General features: G+C 46.3%; 1 protein-coding gene across 6 annotated transcripts; it reads right to left on the bottom strand.

The window, feature by feature from the left end:
• Positions 1-278: 278 nt before the first annotated feature.
• Positions 279-16019, bottom strand: ttc9c (tetratricopeptide repeat domain 9C). 6 transcript variants are annotated; one of them, XM_061835101.1, is made up of 5 exons: positions 15860-16019; positions 15660-15754; positions 6036-6378; positions 5002-5184; positions 279-1978 (listed from the first exon to the last, which is right to left on the bottom strand). In XM_061835101.1, exons 2-5 carry the CDS (start codon positions 15681-15683, stop codon positions 1857-1859), a joined length of 672 nt encoding a protein of 223 aa, XP_061691085.1. In that variant the 5' UTR covers positions 15684-15754; positions 15860-16019; the 3' UTR covers positions 279-1856. The 6 variants fall into 6 exon arrangements, with proteins under 6 accessions (XP_061691085.1, XP_061691089.1, XP_061691088.1 ...); XM_061835105.1 differs by lacking the exons at positions 15660-15754; positions 15860-16019 and adding exons at positions 15073-15125; positions 15342-15416; XM_061835104.1 differs by lacking the exons at positions 15660-15754; positions 15860-16019 and adding an exon at positions 15342-15431.
• Between the last annotated feature and the right edge of the window lie 1568 nt (positions 16020-17587).

The following is a 17587-nucleotide window of genomic DNA, read 5'->3' as shown; positions in this document are numbered from 1 at the left end:
AATAAAATAAACCTCAAACTAAACATCCACTGTCATAAATACAAAGCCATACATTAAAACTATCCCTGTAGAATTTATAAAACAAAATGATTTTGTTGAAAATACACAAAGATGACAGTCTTTGGTTTCAGAGACAACTCTGTGACCATGATTGATATTCAGATTTTAACATACACTGTGTTGCGAGGAAACACCATTTATCATCTTAAAGGCCCAATCCAGAGGAAATGTATTTTGTCTATCATACAAATGTAGCTAAAATTTTAGAAAAAAGTATTTAAAAAAATTGTCAACACAACAGAAATGAAATAAATTAGTGCCAAAGTCAGCCTCAAGATTTTGTTCAAAATGTCACTTAGATGTACCAAGTTCTGTAACCAACACCCCCCTGCCCCTCCGAATGTCACGTCACGCCAAGACATTTAGCCAGAGAGTGAAAAAGCTACCAAAGATGGTGAGGAAGTGTGTTGCATACGGCTATTCCGGTCAAGCGATGACAGTCATCTTACAAGAATGGCATAAAGATGAACAGATGGGCAGGTTATGGACCAGGTTTGTGGAGACAAAGTGAGCACATTGGACTTACAAATGAAAGTCGACAGTAATATGTGCCAAGCATTTCACGGAGGACTGCTTTGAAAACCAGGTAAAACCTTCATTTGACTTCGGTAGCAAGTAAGTATGTACGTGTTCAATTGTTTGGTATTGACAAGTATCTACCTCGTTTTAAATGTAAGTACAATACCGATACAGATATTTATGTGAGTTAATATCCTTATCCATGTGAGCTTTAGGTGGTGACGAAATTTGGACACTATAGAGTGAGTGTACTGTTGACGATGAGGTCTTCCTGAAAATCAACTTCGGCAGTGTGCGCTCTCAAGTGTTAGGTGCATTATTTAAATTACGGGCTAAATCTTTAAACGCAGAAGGATACCGATGGTTTCGATTTTTGTTTTACGCCGACTCAGTCGCTTGTACAACAAACGACTCACTGTTGTGTGCAACCAGCATCAGACATTTAAATGTGTTTGAATTGGATTATTTTGTCAACCAGGTGTACGTAGAATTCTTGAGGCACCTACCAGTCTGTGTTTTGGGGTCGAAGTTTCACATCAACTTTGTCAGATCTCACCGAATCCTGTCCTTGTGTTGCATTCGTCAACTCAGGTTCAAACATATATAGTTGCATAAAACCTGCATCCGATGTTTTTTGAACATGGGAAGAATAAGAAACTTCCTCCTCTTCAGTTCCTATCTCTTCCACAGAGCATTCCATAAAATCTTCTTCATCACTGCTGTCTACCTCCTCTAGATCCCACTTGCAGCCTGTATGATTGTCTGTGTAGGAAGCCATTGTGTTTACTGGGGTTGTCTTGGCGTGACGTCACACGGACGCAGCTTCAAGTGAGCCTCGGTTTGAAACAGACAATGAAGGCATTTGTACTACAAAGAAAATGTGCACTTTGGCGCTAAATTCTTTCATTTTTGTTGTGTTGCATTTTTAAAACATTTTTAATGAAAAATTAGCTACGTTTTTGTGATATATAAATAACATATAGGTCCTCTGGATGAGACCTTCAACTTGCTGAGACAATTTTTTTTTTATGGTTAACATTCAATACAAGTGAAAAGTTTTGAAACGGTTTCTCATTCACATGCACCATATAAAGTTTGTCCAAACCTTTGATCACTGCTGTCCCTCGATCACCTCTGAAACAAATGAGACACTGGCAGTTCAGGATTTAATTTCAGATCATTAAGTTGGTCCCCCATTCATTCAGCTTCAACAAGTCGTCGGTCTTGGATGAGGCGGCATTAGAATTCAGTACAATCCGCCAGTCAGTCTGGTTAACCTATTCTCCGACGCTGCTCTTTGTGCTGGAAGCAAACATGCTTCGATACATGGCCTTCTCCTGGAGTAAATCATGGCTCAGCTTCTCCTCAACAATCTGCAGGTACCTCCTGACGTTGGCATCTGTGATAGAAGAAATTTCCAAAACAGGAATAAATTACTTGATTCAACATTTGGTTGTCATTTTAAGCGCTCCACTTCATACATTGAACCGCAGAAAACTGTAGAATGACACATATCAATGTGGTAATTCTTAGAAATGACAGCTTTACAGTAATTTGTATGATGGTGTATACTTGAACCACTTAATTGCCGTGGAAACAGGAATACTGACTGTATTCACTCAATAGTGGCTTCCCTTGTGTTAGTGTAAACTACTGTTTAGTTCTCCATACTTCTCTTTTCTCTTAACTTAATTTCACTTATTGCTCTCAATTTAAAATCGTGAACAATGTGATTTACACTTCAATACTCTTGGGAATGTCCTGGTATTTAAATATAGTAAAATAGCATTAAATGGACTATAGCAGTGGTCCGTGAGGCATTTGTTAGCAGGGCGCAGAGAAAAGACCAATTTATATAATTTCTGTTGCATTGCATTTTGCGTGTCAACTCCGTATTATTTTTAAAACTGACCGACTCTTCTCCGTCGCAACAGCTCTCTCAATTGACATGTCAAGACTGCACAGAACGCTTGTTTTCCCACGCCCAGCTAACTCGCTCACGGCAGCTGAGCTCAAAGAACCCATCATTTCACAAACCGATTCAGTTCATAACGTTCACACAACAGAATTCTTTTGAATCGGAGATTCACAAACAAAAAAAAAACAACTAGACTGCGTTACGAATAAGGCCACTAACAAAAGCGAAAATGAGTTGAAAAAAAAAAAAACTTTGGAGAGCTTCTTTACAAAAGGAAAACCCAAGTAAGGGGTGGGAAGAAGAGCGCATGACCTCAAATAAAGAGGAAGTCTCTGAATAGAAAATATAAGGAATCCTTCCTAAAATACGAGTTTATCTCAACAAGTATCTCACCCGCATTGACTGCTCAAAATATTGGTGTGGCGCCAAACTACCCAACGACAGAAACCATGCACCCTGAACTTAAAAGATAAGCCATTCCTGTCATTTCCATCAACCCATCTTTGTGAAGCGAGTTTTTTTACAGAGCAGACAGGACATAAATTGCATGGATAAAAAAATATATGTATTTTCTGTTTTTCTGCAATATTCCGGCCCTAACCTGTTCCACAATCCACACTTGTCGAATCGGAAAATGAACTTTTGCAAGTGAGGCGGAAAATTTGATATGAGTCTTTTGATGTGTGTTCTGCATTCGACCAATGAAAACGCTTGATGTATAAGAGGCAGTTTATGGGGCCATTTGCAGTCACTGTGATTTGACAGACGCACCATCGCACTCGCAAACCTGCAGTTGAGCATGAAAAATCCTGTGGGTAAAGTTTATTACAAGTAGAAATACATAGATATTGAAAGACATTGCTTATTTTGTGTAGTCTTGACCAATGCAATTGCACACTTGTCGCACATTTTTAGTGCAGATGAAAACCGATCCAGCGCAGTAAAGCACAGCCTGACGGGCTTTTGTTTTTTGTTTTTTTAAACAAAAGCATGCAGTCTGCTGCTCAGCCTACTTCTACTTCCTTGTTTACTTGACACCACCCCCCTCTGTCTCTTAAAGGGGTACACTCATAATTGACCCCTCCGTACAGGGCACTTAACCACGCCTCCTGAAGTGACGTCACGCCATGTGCGCTGATGTAAGACAAACAGTAAAAATGGCAAATACAATACAATACATTCTGAACTGAGACAGACTCCATGCTTCTGATTTCATTCAAATCAATGATATATTATAGATTCTAAATACAATATATTCTTAACTGAGAGAGACGCCATGCTTCTGATTTCATTCAATCATTCACACGCAGCAATGTTATGCTAGCGGAGAACGTCTCATTCATTTATACGAGACGTGTATTAAAAATCAAATTTAGGGCATATCTTCGTGCAAACACAGTCTGGTTAACTTTCGACCACGAGCCAGCAAGAAATCGATACGTTTGTGCAGTCCGATCATCGCTAAATATCGCTCAACAAAGAATAAGTGTCTCAATCGTTCACACGTAGCGGTGTTATGCTAGTTCAGAACGTCTCATTCATTTATACGAGACGTGTATTAAAAATCTAATTTAGGGCATATCTTCGTGCAAACACAGTCTGGTTATGCTTCGGCCGCGAGCCAGCAAGAAATCAATATGTTTGTGCAGTCCGATCATCGCTAAATATCGCTCAACAAAGAATAAGTGTGTCAATCGTTCACACGCAGCAGTGTTATGCTAGCGAAGAACTTCGAATTCATTTATACGAGACATGTATTGAAAATCAAATATAGGGCATACCTTCGTGCAAACATATGTGTTCCGGTTGATATTAAATGGATTTAGTTGATGATGCGGTCTTCCACAAAGTTTTATCCATCGAAGGTATTTTTCGTACTGGGTCTTCGGTTTTGGAAAGGGTACGAATCGAACTCCACCAACTAGCCTTTCAGGATACCTGTCGTCACTATTACAAAGTCCGTGACTACACCTCTTAACCATATTTTTTGTTAAATAACCCAAATACGCGATAAAACGCTAACTAAACCTATACTGGACCATGCAATGTTGTCTGAGAAAATGGCGGGAGCAAAAACGGGCTTTGGTTTATGCAGATCTCTGGCCTCTGATTGGTCAGTGACGCGGATTGCGCAATATCCACAGAGGGGTCAATTACAAACACCGCCCACCTGCGCTTTATTTAGCAACAAAGTCTGGGCAACGTAAAGCAAAGAGAGTTAGACATGCTGCTGCTTTAATGAATGTCGGTATGTGAATAATAGAATAAAATGTGGTGAAACTGGAAAAGACTCTCTTTTTTGAGTAAAAAAAAAAAAAAAAAAGTCTGGTCTGAAGCCAAAGTAGAAAGTACAGGATGGCCCCAGACCCCTGGCTATTTTTCAGTCGTTTTTCATGCATTCATTTTCAAATCACATGCCTGAAAATTCTTCCTTACTCTAAACTGGTCCGCAGTGCGAAAAAAGGCGAGTGAACACTGGCGTGTAGAAGCCAAAAACAAATTACCATTTGGCTGCATCTTGCAGGCTTGCGTCAGGTAATGCTTGGCTTTTTGTGCATCTCCCAGTTCCAATGTGGCCACACCAGCCCTGTACAGAGCTTTGGTGTCAGTTGGTCGCTCCTCCAACACTCGCAGACTGTAGTCCTGGACACGGGCGTAGTCCACATTCTCTTTCTGCAGCAAACATGCTAAAAAAGACAAATTGTATACAGTCTCAACTATGTGGTACTTCTCTCATACATATTGTTTCTATCCATCTTTATATAGATGTATGCAGCTACATTATAGTTATTGATAGATACAGTTATATGATGGAACAAACAATTATATGACTACCGTAATTTTCGGCCTACAAGCCGTAACTTTTTTCACACGCTTTCAACCCTGCAGTTTATGCAGTGATGCGGCTAATTTGTGCATTTTTTCTAACGGCGTCAAGGGGGCACTTGAGCGAAAAAGGTAAGAATGAGACCGGTGGAATATATGTGCCAAGGAAGTGACTTTTACCGGCCCCGTTAGCGCTGTGCTAGCGTGTTGCTGCTGTGTTACTGGCATGTCTCAGTGATATTTACCAGTAAGTTTTATTTTAACTGGCCCTGTTAGCGTTAGCGCTGCGCTAGTGTTAAACTTTCTATCTACCATCTTTCTTGGTAAATATCACGTTTGAATGGAGGTTTCAATGTGGGCACTTACAGCTTTTACACAGCTGTGGTGTATGTATGTACCAAATGGTATTTCCTTTACAAATGTACTCGGTGAGGCTTCTAACCACGTGCGCCGTGTAGGCCGGGAATTACAGTAAATAGAAGTAAACCATTTTTGCCACTGTATCAATCGAACGACCATCTTGCTGGCTGCTTTGGTTGCCTGGGGTAATTATAAGACAGACTGAATATGGATATCTGTAAAGTATATAGCAGATGTCTCTACTTATAGATGATAAAGAATATACAGTATATGTATGACTGTGGGTGCTGTTATACTGAATCTATGTGTTGCTAATCCAGTTACACTTGCACGCTGCCATTTTTTAATATACCAGCTAGGTTGTTGAAGCAGTCCACTTGTATGTTTCTGAGCGATGTCTCTTGTTCAGACGTGAGAGCTGGCCTCTCAGGTCCAAATCCTTTCAAAGTCAACGGCACTTCAGAGCTGAGGCTTCTCAGGACCAAAAGAGCGCGGTGATAACGGCCAACAGCTGCCCGGATGTTCTTTTCCCGGTAGAAAGCGTTCCCTTCTGTCTTCAATTGCCCCGCTTCTTCAAGCAAAGCCCATACTGGCTTTACAGTGCCTGTCGCTGCTGTTGCTGCTGCTGCTGCTCCTCGCACGCTCGTCTTCTCCTCTCCTCCGTCAACCTGCATTTCAGGAGTGGGGCTTGTTTGCTGAAATTAGACAAAAAACAAAAAAAATGCTTTTGGTGCTGGTGCATCTCAATAAATTCGAATTAGACAAACAGGTATTTCAGAGGTCAATTCAAAAACGCATTGTATAGATTCATGTACACTATTTTATGACTTTATTCTTTTCAATATTTTGACATATCTAATAAAAACATTTTACCATTGCCACAAAATATCAATGATCTGTAGGAACCTGTCAAAAAGATTTTAAGATGGAAATGAGGTTATATTTGGCTTGACTAACATGGACTGTGGGAACCGTGGGACGACAAGACTTCTCGCAACAGTTTCAATTTAATAAAAAAAAAATGCTTTTATCACTTTCTTGGTGAACACAGAACAATTTCATGAATTTTGATGACCAACAGACTCACACGCTTGTTTGACTTTCCTTGGTGTTTGTACTATTTTTTTAATGCGTCACAACAATAACTTCTGACTCTTCATTTTGTCTGCACATTACAAACCCTAATTGCATTCAATGTTTCAGGTGTACATATTTTGTAGTATAGTATGCCATAAAAACTGCGATTCTGAAAGGAATCTCAGGGTTTTCAAACAAATCTGTCATTTACCTTGTTAGATAAAGGATTCTTCAGTACACATAACACATACTGAGAGTTGAAATTAGGGCATTCAAGGGCTCGCAATGTTACAAAAGACCATACAAATGCAAATAATATAAAAAGACAAATACATTTCATTTTAGTTGCCACAAGTACTTTCACAAACATTGGAACATCTCAGGATCATGATGTTGTAAACTGCAAACGAGCACAATAATAAACACTTTTAAATGCAAATGATTTTAAAACTGAACATTATTATTTTTGTAAAACAATATTTGACGCAGCATAGTACATCATTAGAAAATATAGACGGGGTAGGTTCCAGCATTCCTGCGACCCTTGTGAGGATACGCTGCTCAGAAAATGGATAGCTATCCATATGGATCCACATAAATGAGCCCCAGTTACATCACAACTGAAATGTTCGCACAATACTTTTTACCGACTCGTGTACAACGTCAAATACCGAAGCTAGTAGTCCATGCTAGTCAGCTGAAACACCTCCTTACGCTCTTTGAAAGGAACCTACAAATGCGGCTAGTATTATGATAATGTGCTGTACATTTAAAATCGTTAAAGGGTTGTGTTTGGGGAAAAAAACACTCACCTTAAATGAAAAGAAAGTTACCAGCCAATTAAAAATCTGTCATTCACAGGTGAAATGTTGATTCACAAACTTTCTCACAAACATTCTAATCGCTACGAAGCTGAAACTGAATACGCCAGCGTAGTATAGCAGCCAAGCCAAATAACGTTCTAACCACGCCGCCATATTGGGAAGGTCCATGTTCCCCGTCAAAAGACATATGTCGGGACACTGAAATTAAGTCACTCGCTCATTTCTCAACCGATTTCCATATTATTAACTTTTGTTCAACGCCAAAGGATTTCCTATCCACACAAATGGGGTTTGGTGGAAAGAACATGATTAAAGAATGAACATTTCTATTTTTGCATGTGAATGGTACGGGGTTGTACACAACCGCATGCAGTAACGAGCGGCACCCTTTGTCTCAGGTTTTCTTGCCGTCCACACACAAGGAATGCACCTGCAGTGTAAAGCTGCGCTGATGAATCTGACTCTTCTAGTTGAGCATCGCCGTCATCACGCAGTGCAAAAGGGGCGTGTTCTAGCTATATCTACCTATGGTGTTACTCTTCTTGGTTTTGCCTTTGCAATTCCAGGCCACCGTACCTTTTGCTGCCACTTAAAGGGCCACTGTCATGAAATGCATGATTTTTAGTATGTTATTAATAAAAAACGGCAGCTGACATGGACCCATGCGATTTTTCACCACGAAACATGATTTTGACGCATACAGCTTTTTGTAACTCCTGCCTTGAAAATCCTCTCAAGGATTTGTTTTCGAGAAGAAGCAGGAAGCGACATACATGGCAGGAGCGCACTCCAGCGGACTCGTTTGTTTCTATTAATTTTACCTGCTGGAAGGTAGCTCGACGCGAGCTTCATGGGTTCTGTTGAAGGACGCTTTTTTTCCTCCATGTGTTTGTTTAATTCCGGGTAGTGAGAATGTTGGTTATCCAAATAAATGCTGGAGATGATGAACAGTTTCTTCGAAGAATTTACTTACAGAATATTACGGGCACTTTTGAGTTACAGACAATGGGTGAAGAGAGCAGATCACAAGTGCGAAGATACAGAGAAAATACACATCCTTCATCTTGTCAGAAGGGCGGACCATGGGTGGTATCAAACCTGTGGCATGACATCGGGGCTTTTTCACTTAGACAAAGGGTTTCTGTCTCAACCGGTTCTAGCTGGCAATGGATTATTACAAAGTGTCCAGTATGCAGTTCATCAAGGTCAGCCTACGTGCAGAGATGTGCTCAAGGACACATCTGGCTACAGAATAGAGCTCCACTGAGGACATCAGGAAATTATGGAGTTGTAGCGCCGGAGAAAAGGAGTCGGAGGCGGAGTGTCGGACACAGGAACAGAACTTGCTTTATTGTTCGACATCAAAACACTACTCGCATAACGGCGGGAACTCTGTTAACCTATCCTCCGGAAGCGCAACAACAAAAACAGTCCGTGCGGAACCCCGCACCCCAACTCGAGGTCCCGCGGGTGAATTATGTAAACACCACACAAGCCCCCCCAGAATTCACCCATAGTCAAAATCCTTGTGCCGTGGAGGGATGATGACCCGACCCCGGCGGGTGTGCACTGTAGGGGCCGAGGGGGGCGGGGCCGCACTGTCCATTGAGTCACGGGACAAGGGCTCAGGCGGGGTCAAGGGTACCCCGCCGGGCGCAGGGGCAGAGGGCAAAGGGGGACGACCCCGGCGCGGGGGGGGGGGCAACCCCAAAGGCTGGGCAATGTCCAGGTGCGCGGGTTTGACCCTGTCCACGGAAACAGTCTCGGGTCTGCCGCCAATGTCCACGAGCAGGCTCTCATCCCCGTGCTCCAGGACCCTGAACGGCCCGTCGTATGGGGGGCGGAGAGGTCCACGGTGGGCGTCATGACAAACAAACACAAAATCCGCAGAGCGCAGGTGACGGGGCAGCCGGGCAGCTGGGGTGCCATGTTGCGACGTGGGAACCGGCGCGAACACTTTTGCGGCCTCCAGCAGGGAGGACCGTTGCCTGGCTGCGGACCAGGGCGCTGTGGCGTCCGGGATGAATTCGCCGGGGACCCGCAGTGGCTGGCCGTAGACGAGTTCGGCGGATGAGGACAACAGGTCCTCCTTGGGGGCGCACCTGAGGTCGAGCATGACCCACGGGAGCTTATCCAACCAGTTGCCGTCCGTCAAGCCGGCACGCAGGGCTGCTTTCATGGAGCGGTGGAACCGCTTGCAAAGACCGTTCGCCTGGGGGTGATAGGCGGTAGCGCGGTGCAGCTTGACCCCCAAACTCTCAGCGACTGCGTTCCAGAGTTCAGAGGTAAACTGAGGGCCACGATCTGAGGAAAGGTCGCACGGTGTCCCGAAGTGTGCAACCCACGTGCCGATGAACGCCCGGGCCACGTCTGACGACGTTGTCGAGGAGAGGGGAACGGCTTCGGGCCAGCGGGTCGTCCTGTCCACCATGGTGAGCAAGTAGGTGAATCCGTGCGAGGGAGGAAGTGGACCTACCAAGTCGACGTTGACGTGGTCAAACCTCCTCTTGGGGACAGCGAAGGGCTCCAAGGGGGCTTTTGTGTGGCGACGCACCTTAGCCCGCTGACAGGCCACGCACGAGTCGACCCAGGCTTGCACATCTTTCTTGAGACCGCGCCACACGAACTTCTGGGCCACCAGCCTCACGGACGGTTTCCTTCCGGGGTGGGAGAGGTTGTGGACCGCCTCGAAAACAGCTCTTCGCCAGTTTGCAGGGACCAGCGGCCGAGGCTGGTCAGCTGAGAGGTCGCACAGCAACCAGACGCCCGAGTCACCAACCGCGACTTCCTCCAGGCGCAAACCCGTGTCAGAAGTCTTGAGGGCCTGCACCCCGTGGTCCGAGGCCTGGTCTGCCCTCATGCGGGAGTAGTCGAGACCCAGATGCACAGTACCGACAATCGCCCTGGAGAGGCAGTCCGCGACCACATTGGATTTGCCGGCGATGTGTTGGATGTCCGTAGTGTACTCAGAGATGAACGACAGTTGGCGTTGCTGGCGGGCGGACCACGGCTCGGCCACCTTGGACATGGCGAAAGTGAGGGGTTTATGGTCCACATATGCCGTGAACTCACGGCCTTCCAATAGGGAGCGGAAGTGGCGGATCGCCAGCCAGAGGCCGAGGAGCTCTCTATCGAACGTGCTGTATTTGCGCTCCCTGGGGACCAGCTGACGGCTGAAAAAGCCAAGCGGTTGCCAGGCGCCGCCGACCCACTGTTCGAATACGGCTCCAACAGCGTAGTCCGATGCATCGGTAGTGAGAGCGACAGGGGCCCCGTGGGTCGGGTGGGCCAGCATAGCGGCACGACTCAGTGCGGCCTTCGTAGCCTCGAAGGCTTCCATCCTCTCGGCCGTCCATTCAACGTCCCGGTTGGGGGCCTTGTCTTTAAGAGCCTCATAGAGCGGGCGCATGATGTGGGCCGCCCGGCGGATGAACCGGTGGTAGAAAGTCACCATCCCCAGGAACTCCCGGAGGCCCCAAGCCGAGCGAGGTCGGGGAAAAGCGGAGACGGCCTCCACCTTTGCCGGAAGGGGGGCGGCGCCGTTCTTGTCTATGAGGTGCCCGAGGAACTGGATAGAGGGCACCCCGAAAACACACTTCGCCGGGTTGATGATCAGGCCATGCTGCTCAAGTCTTGCGAAGAGGTCGCGGAGGTGCGTCAGATGTTCATCCTCCGAGGAGCTGGCGACGAGGATGTCATCCAAATAGACGAACACAAATGGCAAGTCCCTGAGCACAGAATGCATTAAACGCTGGAAAGATTGTGCCGCGTTTTTAAGACCAAACGGCATCCTCAGAAACTCGAACAGTCCAAACGGAGTGATTACAGCTGTCTTGGGAACGTCTGAGGGGTGCACGGGAACCTGGTGATACCCGCGCACCAGGTCGACCTTGGAGAACAAGATTTTGCCTGCCAGGTGGGCTGAGAAGTCCTGAATGTGTGGAACAGGGTAGCGGTTGGGCGTGGTGGCGTCGTTAAGGCGGCGGTAGTCACCACACGGTCGCCACCCACCACTCGGTTTAGGGACGATGTGTAGTGGCGAGGCCCACGGGCTATCCGAGCGGCGGACGATGCCCAGACGCTCCATGTTGGCAAACTCGGACTTAGCGACTGCTAGCTTCTCGGGATCAAGCCGTCGGGCCCTCGCGTGGATCGGGGGGCCCTTGGTCTCAATGTGGTGCTCGACCCCATGTTTAGTCGTGGCAGAGGAGAAAGTGGGCCGTGTCAAGCCAGGGAACTCACCAAGGAGGAGTTGGTACTTGGTGCCGTCCGATAGCGAACTGGAGAGACCACCATAAGTCGCCTCATTGCGGACACAGGCGACCGTGGAAAAAGTCGGTGCATCCACCAGACGGCCCCTCTTAACATCCACCAGCAGCCCGTGGGCACAAAAAAAATCAGCGCCGAGGAGAGGGAATGAGACATCCGCAGTGACAAAGTCCCATGTGAAGCGCTGACTCCTGAAACACAAGTCCACAGTCCTCATGCCATAAGAGCGGATAGGGGAGCCATTAGCGGACAGTAGGTGTGGCCCATGAGTCCCGCCAGCGGCGTCCTCCGCAGTGGCCGTCAGGACGCTCCTCTGGGCGCCGGTGTCGCAAAGGAATTTGCGCCCGGAAAGGTTGTCCTTGACGAACAGCAGCCGGCTCTTCGCGCCCACGCTCACGGCCGCTGCGAAGCGTGGGCTTTGGCGTTTCCCAACGCGTCGTAGTTGCAAGGGGCGCGGCACCTCTTCGCTTTCGCACCGAAACGGGCATGGAAGTAGCACAAGCCTGTGCCAGCACGCCTGTCGGTGCCGAAGGGGCCCCTGCTGGATGCCACCCCCGCGCCCGAAGGTGAGTAACTGCGCGTCGCGGCCAGCGTCTCAGGGGAGAAACGCTGGGTTGCCCGGAAGAAACGGTCGGCCTCCTCGGCCAGGGCCCGGGGCTCAGTGGCAGTACTGTTCGCGAGCAACCGACGTCGGGCACGTTCCGGCCGTGAAAGCTCAAAAACCTTGAGAAGGTGAGCCTTGATCCCAGCATACTTATCTCGGGCCGGGGGAGAGGTGATGAAGTTCACTGCTCTGGCCGCCGTTGAGCTCCCGAGTGCTGAGACAACGTGGTAGTAACGCGTGGAATCATCTGAGATCCCGCGGAGGGCGAACTGAGCCTCAGTCTGTGCGAACCACGCTGCCGCGGACGTCTCCCAAAACTCCGGCAATTTGAGGATGGCGGTTGCCATGTTCGTTTCAGTCTCGAAAACGCCGGGACTGACGTCGGGGTCACCAGTGTAGCGCCGGAGAAAAGGAGTCGGAGGCGGAGTGTCGGACACAGGAACAGAACTTGCTTTATTGTTCGACATCAAAACACTACTCGCATAACGGCGGGAACTCTGTTAACCTATCCTCCGGAAGCGGAACAACAAAAACAGTCCGTGCGGAACCCCGCACCCCAACTCGAGGTCCCGCGGGTGAATTATGTAAACACCACAGAGTCGTGACTAAATATGGACATAAGACATACTTCAGTTCCAAAATACAGGTAGGTGTGTATACAGGTACTAAAAAAAATAATAGTTTGGGGAGGACCATGTTATCCGTCTCTCATAATGTAACAAAAGATCTGCGTACATATGACAGGGGTGCGAAATGTGTCGACGTGCGCGTCGGACAGCTTCCGCATCGAGCTTGCCCACGAAGGCTGCCGTGACGGCTCGCCAGTGAAGGCTCCCGCATCATGCCTTGCGGACGAGCACGGCTTCGGCCAAGCTGGCTCATATATACTCCCTGGGAGTCTGTCGCCTCCCAGCCAGCCTGGTCGAAGCCGTGCTCATCTGCGAGGCACGACGCGGCAGCCTTCGGCGCCGCGTCCGCCGGTCACGGCTTCGGCTGGGTGGCTCATCTTCGGCGCCAAGCCGGGCCGCTTTACAGTGTTGTCATTGCACCCGGCTGAGTGCACCATTGCCGACAGGGTTGTACACAGCCGCCGCCGTCGTCCATGATGAACAACACCGCTATGACAACGCCGTAAAGCAGCCTGGCTCTGCGCCGAGATGAACCACCGCAGCTCAGTGCCGCAATGAGCCACCTCGGTGCCACCCCGGCCGAAGCCGTGATCTGCTCGTCGCACCCGGGCCGCAGTGTTGTGATCGCTCGCGGCTGAGTACGCTTCATGCTGTCGGGGAGTCTGTTGTTAGTTAGAAGTGATCCGCATGTAATCTAAATATGGCTCGAAATGATAGGATAATATTGCTTCGGACACTTGACTTGATTGTGAGACGTTTTCTTCTTCTAAAAGAGCTTCCGTGTCTGAAGGGGCGTGTCCCACAGTACGGGGCACACGTGTTTTCAATGGCGATTGTCCGGGGTGATGTCGGACAGGAAATGCAGCCAATATGGCGACCACTTGGATGTCGAATGAGACTTCCGCAACTTTGCGCATGGATGACGTGCTCTCCGCTCATAATTATTTTTTCGTGTAGACATTTAAGTGAATAATTCATTTCACTATCTATTTTAGAATGTTTAGAGGGATGACACTTGACCTTTAAACCAAATATGAAACTGGTAGTTTGTAAAAATAATGAGAGTTTCTTTTGGCTTGTCCCGTTAGGAGTCGCCACAGCGTGACATCTCAAATGAACGCTCATATTTGTTTGGCACAGTTTTTACGCCGGATGCCCTTCCTGACGGAACCCCTCTTGGGGAGAAGAGGCCCCAGTGAGATCGAAACTCACAAGCCCTGGTTTACCAAACCAATGCTCTAACCACTGGGCAATGAAAAAATAATAATAAAATACAAATAATACAAAATGAACAAATCACAAAAATAACCAGAGGGAAAAAAACTATCAATAAATAAATCAAACTAAAAATGAAAATGCTTGATAGTAATGACGGAGGGAGGGAGGATAAAACTAGAGACAAACAGCGGGGAACCCAGTTGCTAAGCAATCATGACATGACGTCACAAAACCAAAATAAGTCATTGGGTGCTACAGTACATTTGTCACATATGTCACATATGTCTGGAACCCCGTTATAGAACAGATTAGCCAACTTTGAAGAGCAAACCATCTGGCAAATTAGAATGTGTTTATTGAGGTATACAGATGAACCAAGTACTCTCCTGGCCTTCTTTCTGATCACCTTGGCTGCAGCGGTTCAGTCTTCTTGAAGCTCCTCCTGGATTCGGAGAGCCTGTCTCACCTCTATCCAAAATAATCTTATAGGCAATGAGTTTGCCCATTGTTTCACAGAAAAAATACAATCCCTCAGGCCAAATGTCAGCACAAATCAGCAAAAAGATAGAATGATCTCACATCTGAAGTCATCCAGAGAAAACTCTATTAACTTGTCAGAATTTCAAACAGTTGCCCAAAAAACTGTAGAGAAAACTGTTCAGCAGTTGAAACCATCAATGAGCTGCCCCGACTCAATAACAGTTGACTTTTTCAAGACTATTGTGAAGTTAGTGCTACCTGATTTGCAGCAAATAATGAATTGCTCACTTCAGTTTGGCGAGTTTCCCAAAGCTCTCAAAGAAGCTGCTGCTAAGCCTCTTCTAAAAAACACAGAGCACTGGACGTTAGCAAGCTATAGACCCATCTCAAATCTGCCATTCATAGCCAAGATTCTTGAGAAAGTTATTTTTAGTCAACTCAGCAATTTCTTGAATTTAAATTGACTTTATGACAAGTTTCAATCAGGTTTCTGTACTCATCAAAGTACAGAATCTGCTCTTATCAGAGTGCGAAATGATATAAAGTTGAATACTGACTCAGGAAAGGTGTCAGTTGTCATGCTCCTGGCATCCTGAGCAGGCTGGGCTTGGCCATCCAATTAGTCAGCACACACCTGCACCCTGTTTTGGCTGATTGCACCCAGTACTTATAGGACACGCGGGACAACTAGTCCTCTGCCAAATCGTTGATTCTCATGCCTCGTTCCCGTTCTCGTTAGTTTTAATTCCCTGTGTACTGACCCTCGCCTGTTCCCTAACCATTCTAGTAAGCGTGCCTCTTCTGATACTGCTGCTTTTCCTGACTGACTCACTGATCATTGACCACGGACCGAATAAAGGCTTTCTGTACACTACCTGCTTGCCTCTGGAGTTGTGCATTTGGGTCCGCCCTCGAGCCTCGTTCGTGACATCAATTTTGGTCTTGTAGGATTTCGGTGTGGCTTTTGATCCTGTAAATTACAATATACTGCTAAACAGGTTGGAAACATGGGTAGGACTAAAGGGAACGGTCCTTCAATGATTTAGGTCCTACCTAGAGGAAAGGAGCTACTCACCGAATGGCAATGACCTATGGGGTTCCTCAAGGGTCAGTTCTTGGACCTCTCCTGTTCAGCCTGTATATCCTACCTTCGGGTGAAATTTTTCAAAAATTTATTTTTGACTACCATAGCTATGCAGCTGACACACAGTTATATTTGTCAGTGTCTCCAGATGACTACAGTTCAATTGAAGTCTTGTGCCACACCATGGGACTCAGGACTCCGTCACAAAGGCAGTATTGTGCCCTTGATCTTTTATCTATGTGACAGAAATCACGAAGGAGGAGCACTTACCTGTATGCTAACACGGAAATTAAAGTCGGTGGAATATGCTTTTATATCAACGAGGAATGGTTCACGGACGTTACAGAGTTCAGCACACACCGTAGCAATTTTTGTTAGCTATAACAACATAACTATAAAAAATATAAAATATATATGGGCGGCACAGACACTCTAAATTGCCCCTAGGTGATTGTGAGTGTGGCTGTTTGTCTCTGTGCCCTACGATTGGCTGGCAACCAGTTCAGGGAGTACCCTGCCTCCTGCCCGTTGACAGCTGGGATAGGCTCCAGCACTCCCAGCGAAAGTCGTGAGGATAAGCGGCAAATGGATGGATGGAAAATATATATAGGCACTTACCTGTATGCTAACACGGAAAACAAAAGGCAGTGGAATATTATTTTTTTAATATCGACGCAAACCGCATTTATTAAATTTTTTTCAAAAAGTAAAACCTGTGTATTAGTTCATCACAAGCAACTCGAAATGTTTATTATTTGTTTCAAAATTTGATGGCAATGGCAGAAAGACAAAAGAATAAACAAATCCAGTATTTCACAAAATTCTCAAATCTTTTTTTTTAGAATGACCAATAATGAAATAGAATGACTAAGTCACAAAGATCCACCCACTACAAAAATGCAAAACACATTTATTTATAGTATATTGAGGATTCTTTTTGTGTAAATGTATGTTTGTGTGCCCTGCATAACATAACATAGTGCCCCATAAACATTTTTTGTAACTATCTGAGTTCACGTTGATGATCATACGAATGATAATGCACGCCTGCGGCGTGTCACTCATGTCAGATGATCCAACTGCAGTGAGAAATACAATTTCCGATGTCTTTCCACACCAGCCATGGCTTCACAGTGCCATGTAACTGTACTCCTTTACAGCTGCAGAGATTTTGCTGTGCGGCCAATTGGGATTTTAGTTCGCTCACTTTTCTCATTCTCACCTTGCTTTTCGGCGGAATGTCGGCGTCATATTTTCTATAAACAGTTTGAAAATACCGCAACAGATTTAACTCCGCTGGCAGATGAGGCAAGCGAACTTCAAAAATGATATCGTGAAAAATAAGTCCGTCTCCCATTCTGTATGAAAGTGATATGTTTTTGTTTTCTTCACGCCAGCATTGAAGTGTGTCTTATGTCCATATTTGGTCATGACTGCATAATTTCCTCATGTCCTCAGTAGGGCTCTGCTCTGCTCTGTAGCCAGATGTGTCCTTGAGCGCATCTCTGCACGTAGGGTAACCTTGATGAACTGCATACTGGACACTTTGTAATAATCCATTGCCAGCTAGAACCAGTTGAGACAGAAACCTTTTGTCTAAGTGGAAAGCCCCGATGTCATGCCACAGGTTTGATCAAAGCCATGGTCCGCCCTTCTGACAAGATGAAGGATGTGTATTTTCTCTGTATCTTCGCACTTGTGATCTGCTCTCTTCACCCA

The sequence above is a fragment of the Syngnathoides biaculeatus genome, chromosome 11, assembly GCF_019802595.1.
Source record: "Syngnathoides biaculeatus isolate LvHL_M chromosome 11, ASM1980259v1, whole genome shotgun sequence".
In the NCBI taxonomy this organism is placed as follows: domain Eukaryota; kingdom Metazoa; phylum Chordata; class Actinopteri; order Syngnathiformes; family Syngnathidae; genus Syngnathoides; species Syngnathoides biaculeatus.
Note: the sequence above shows the minus strand (reverse complement) of the source record. Positions and strands in the feature narration are given on the sequence as shown.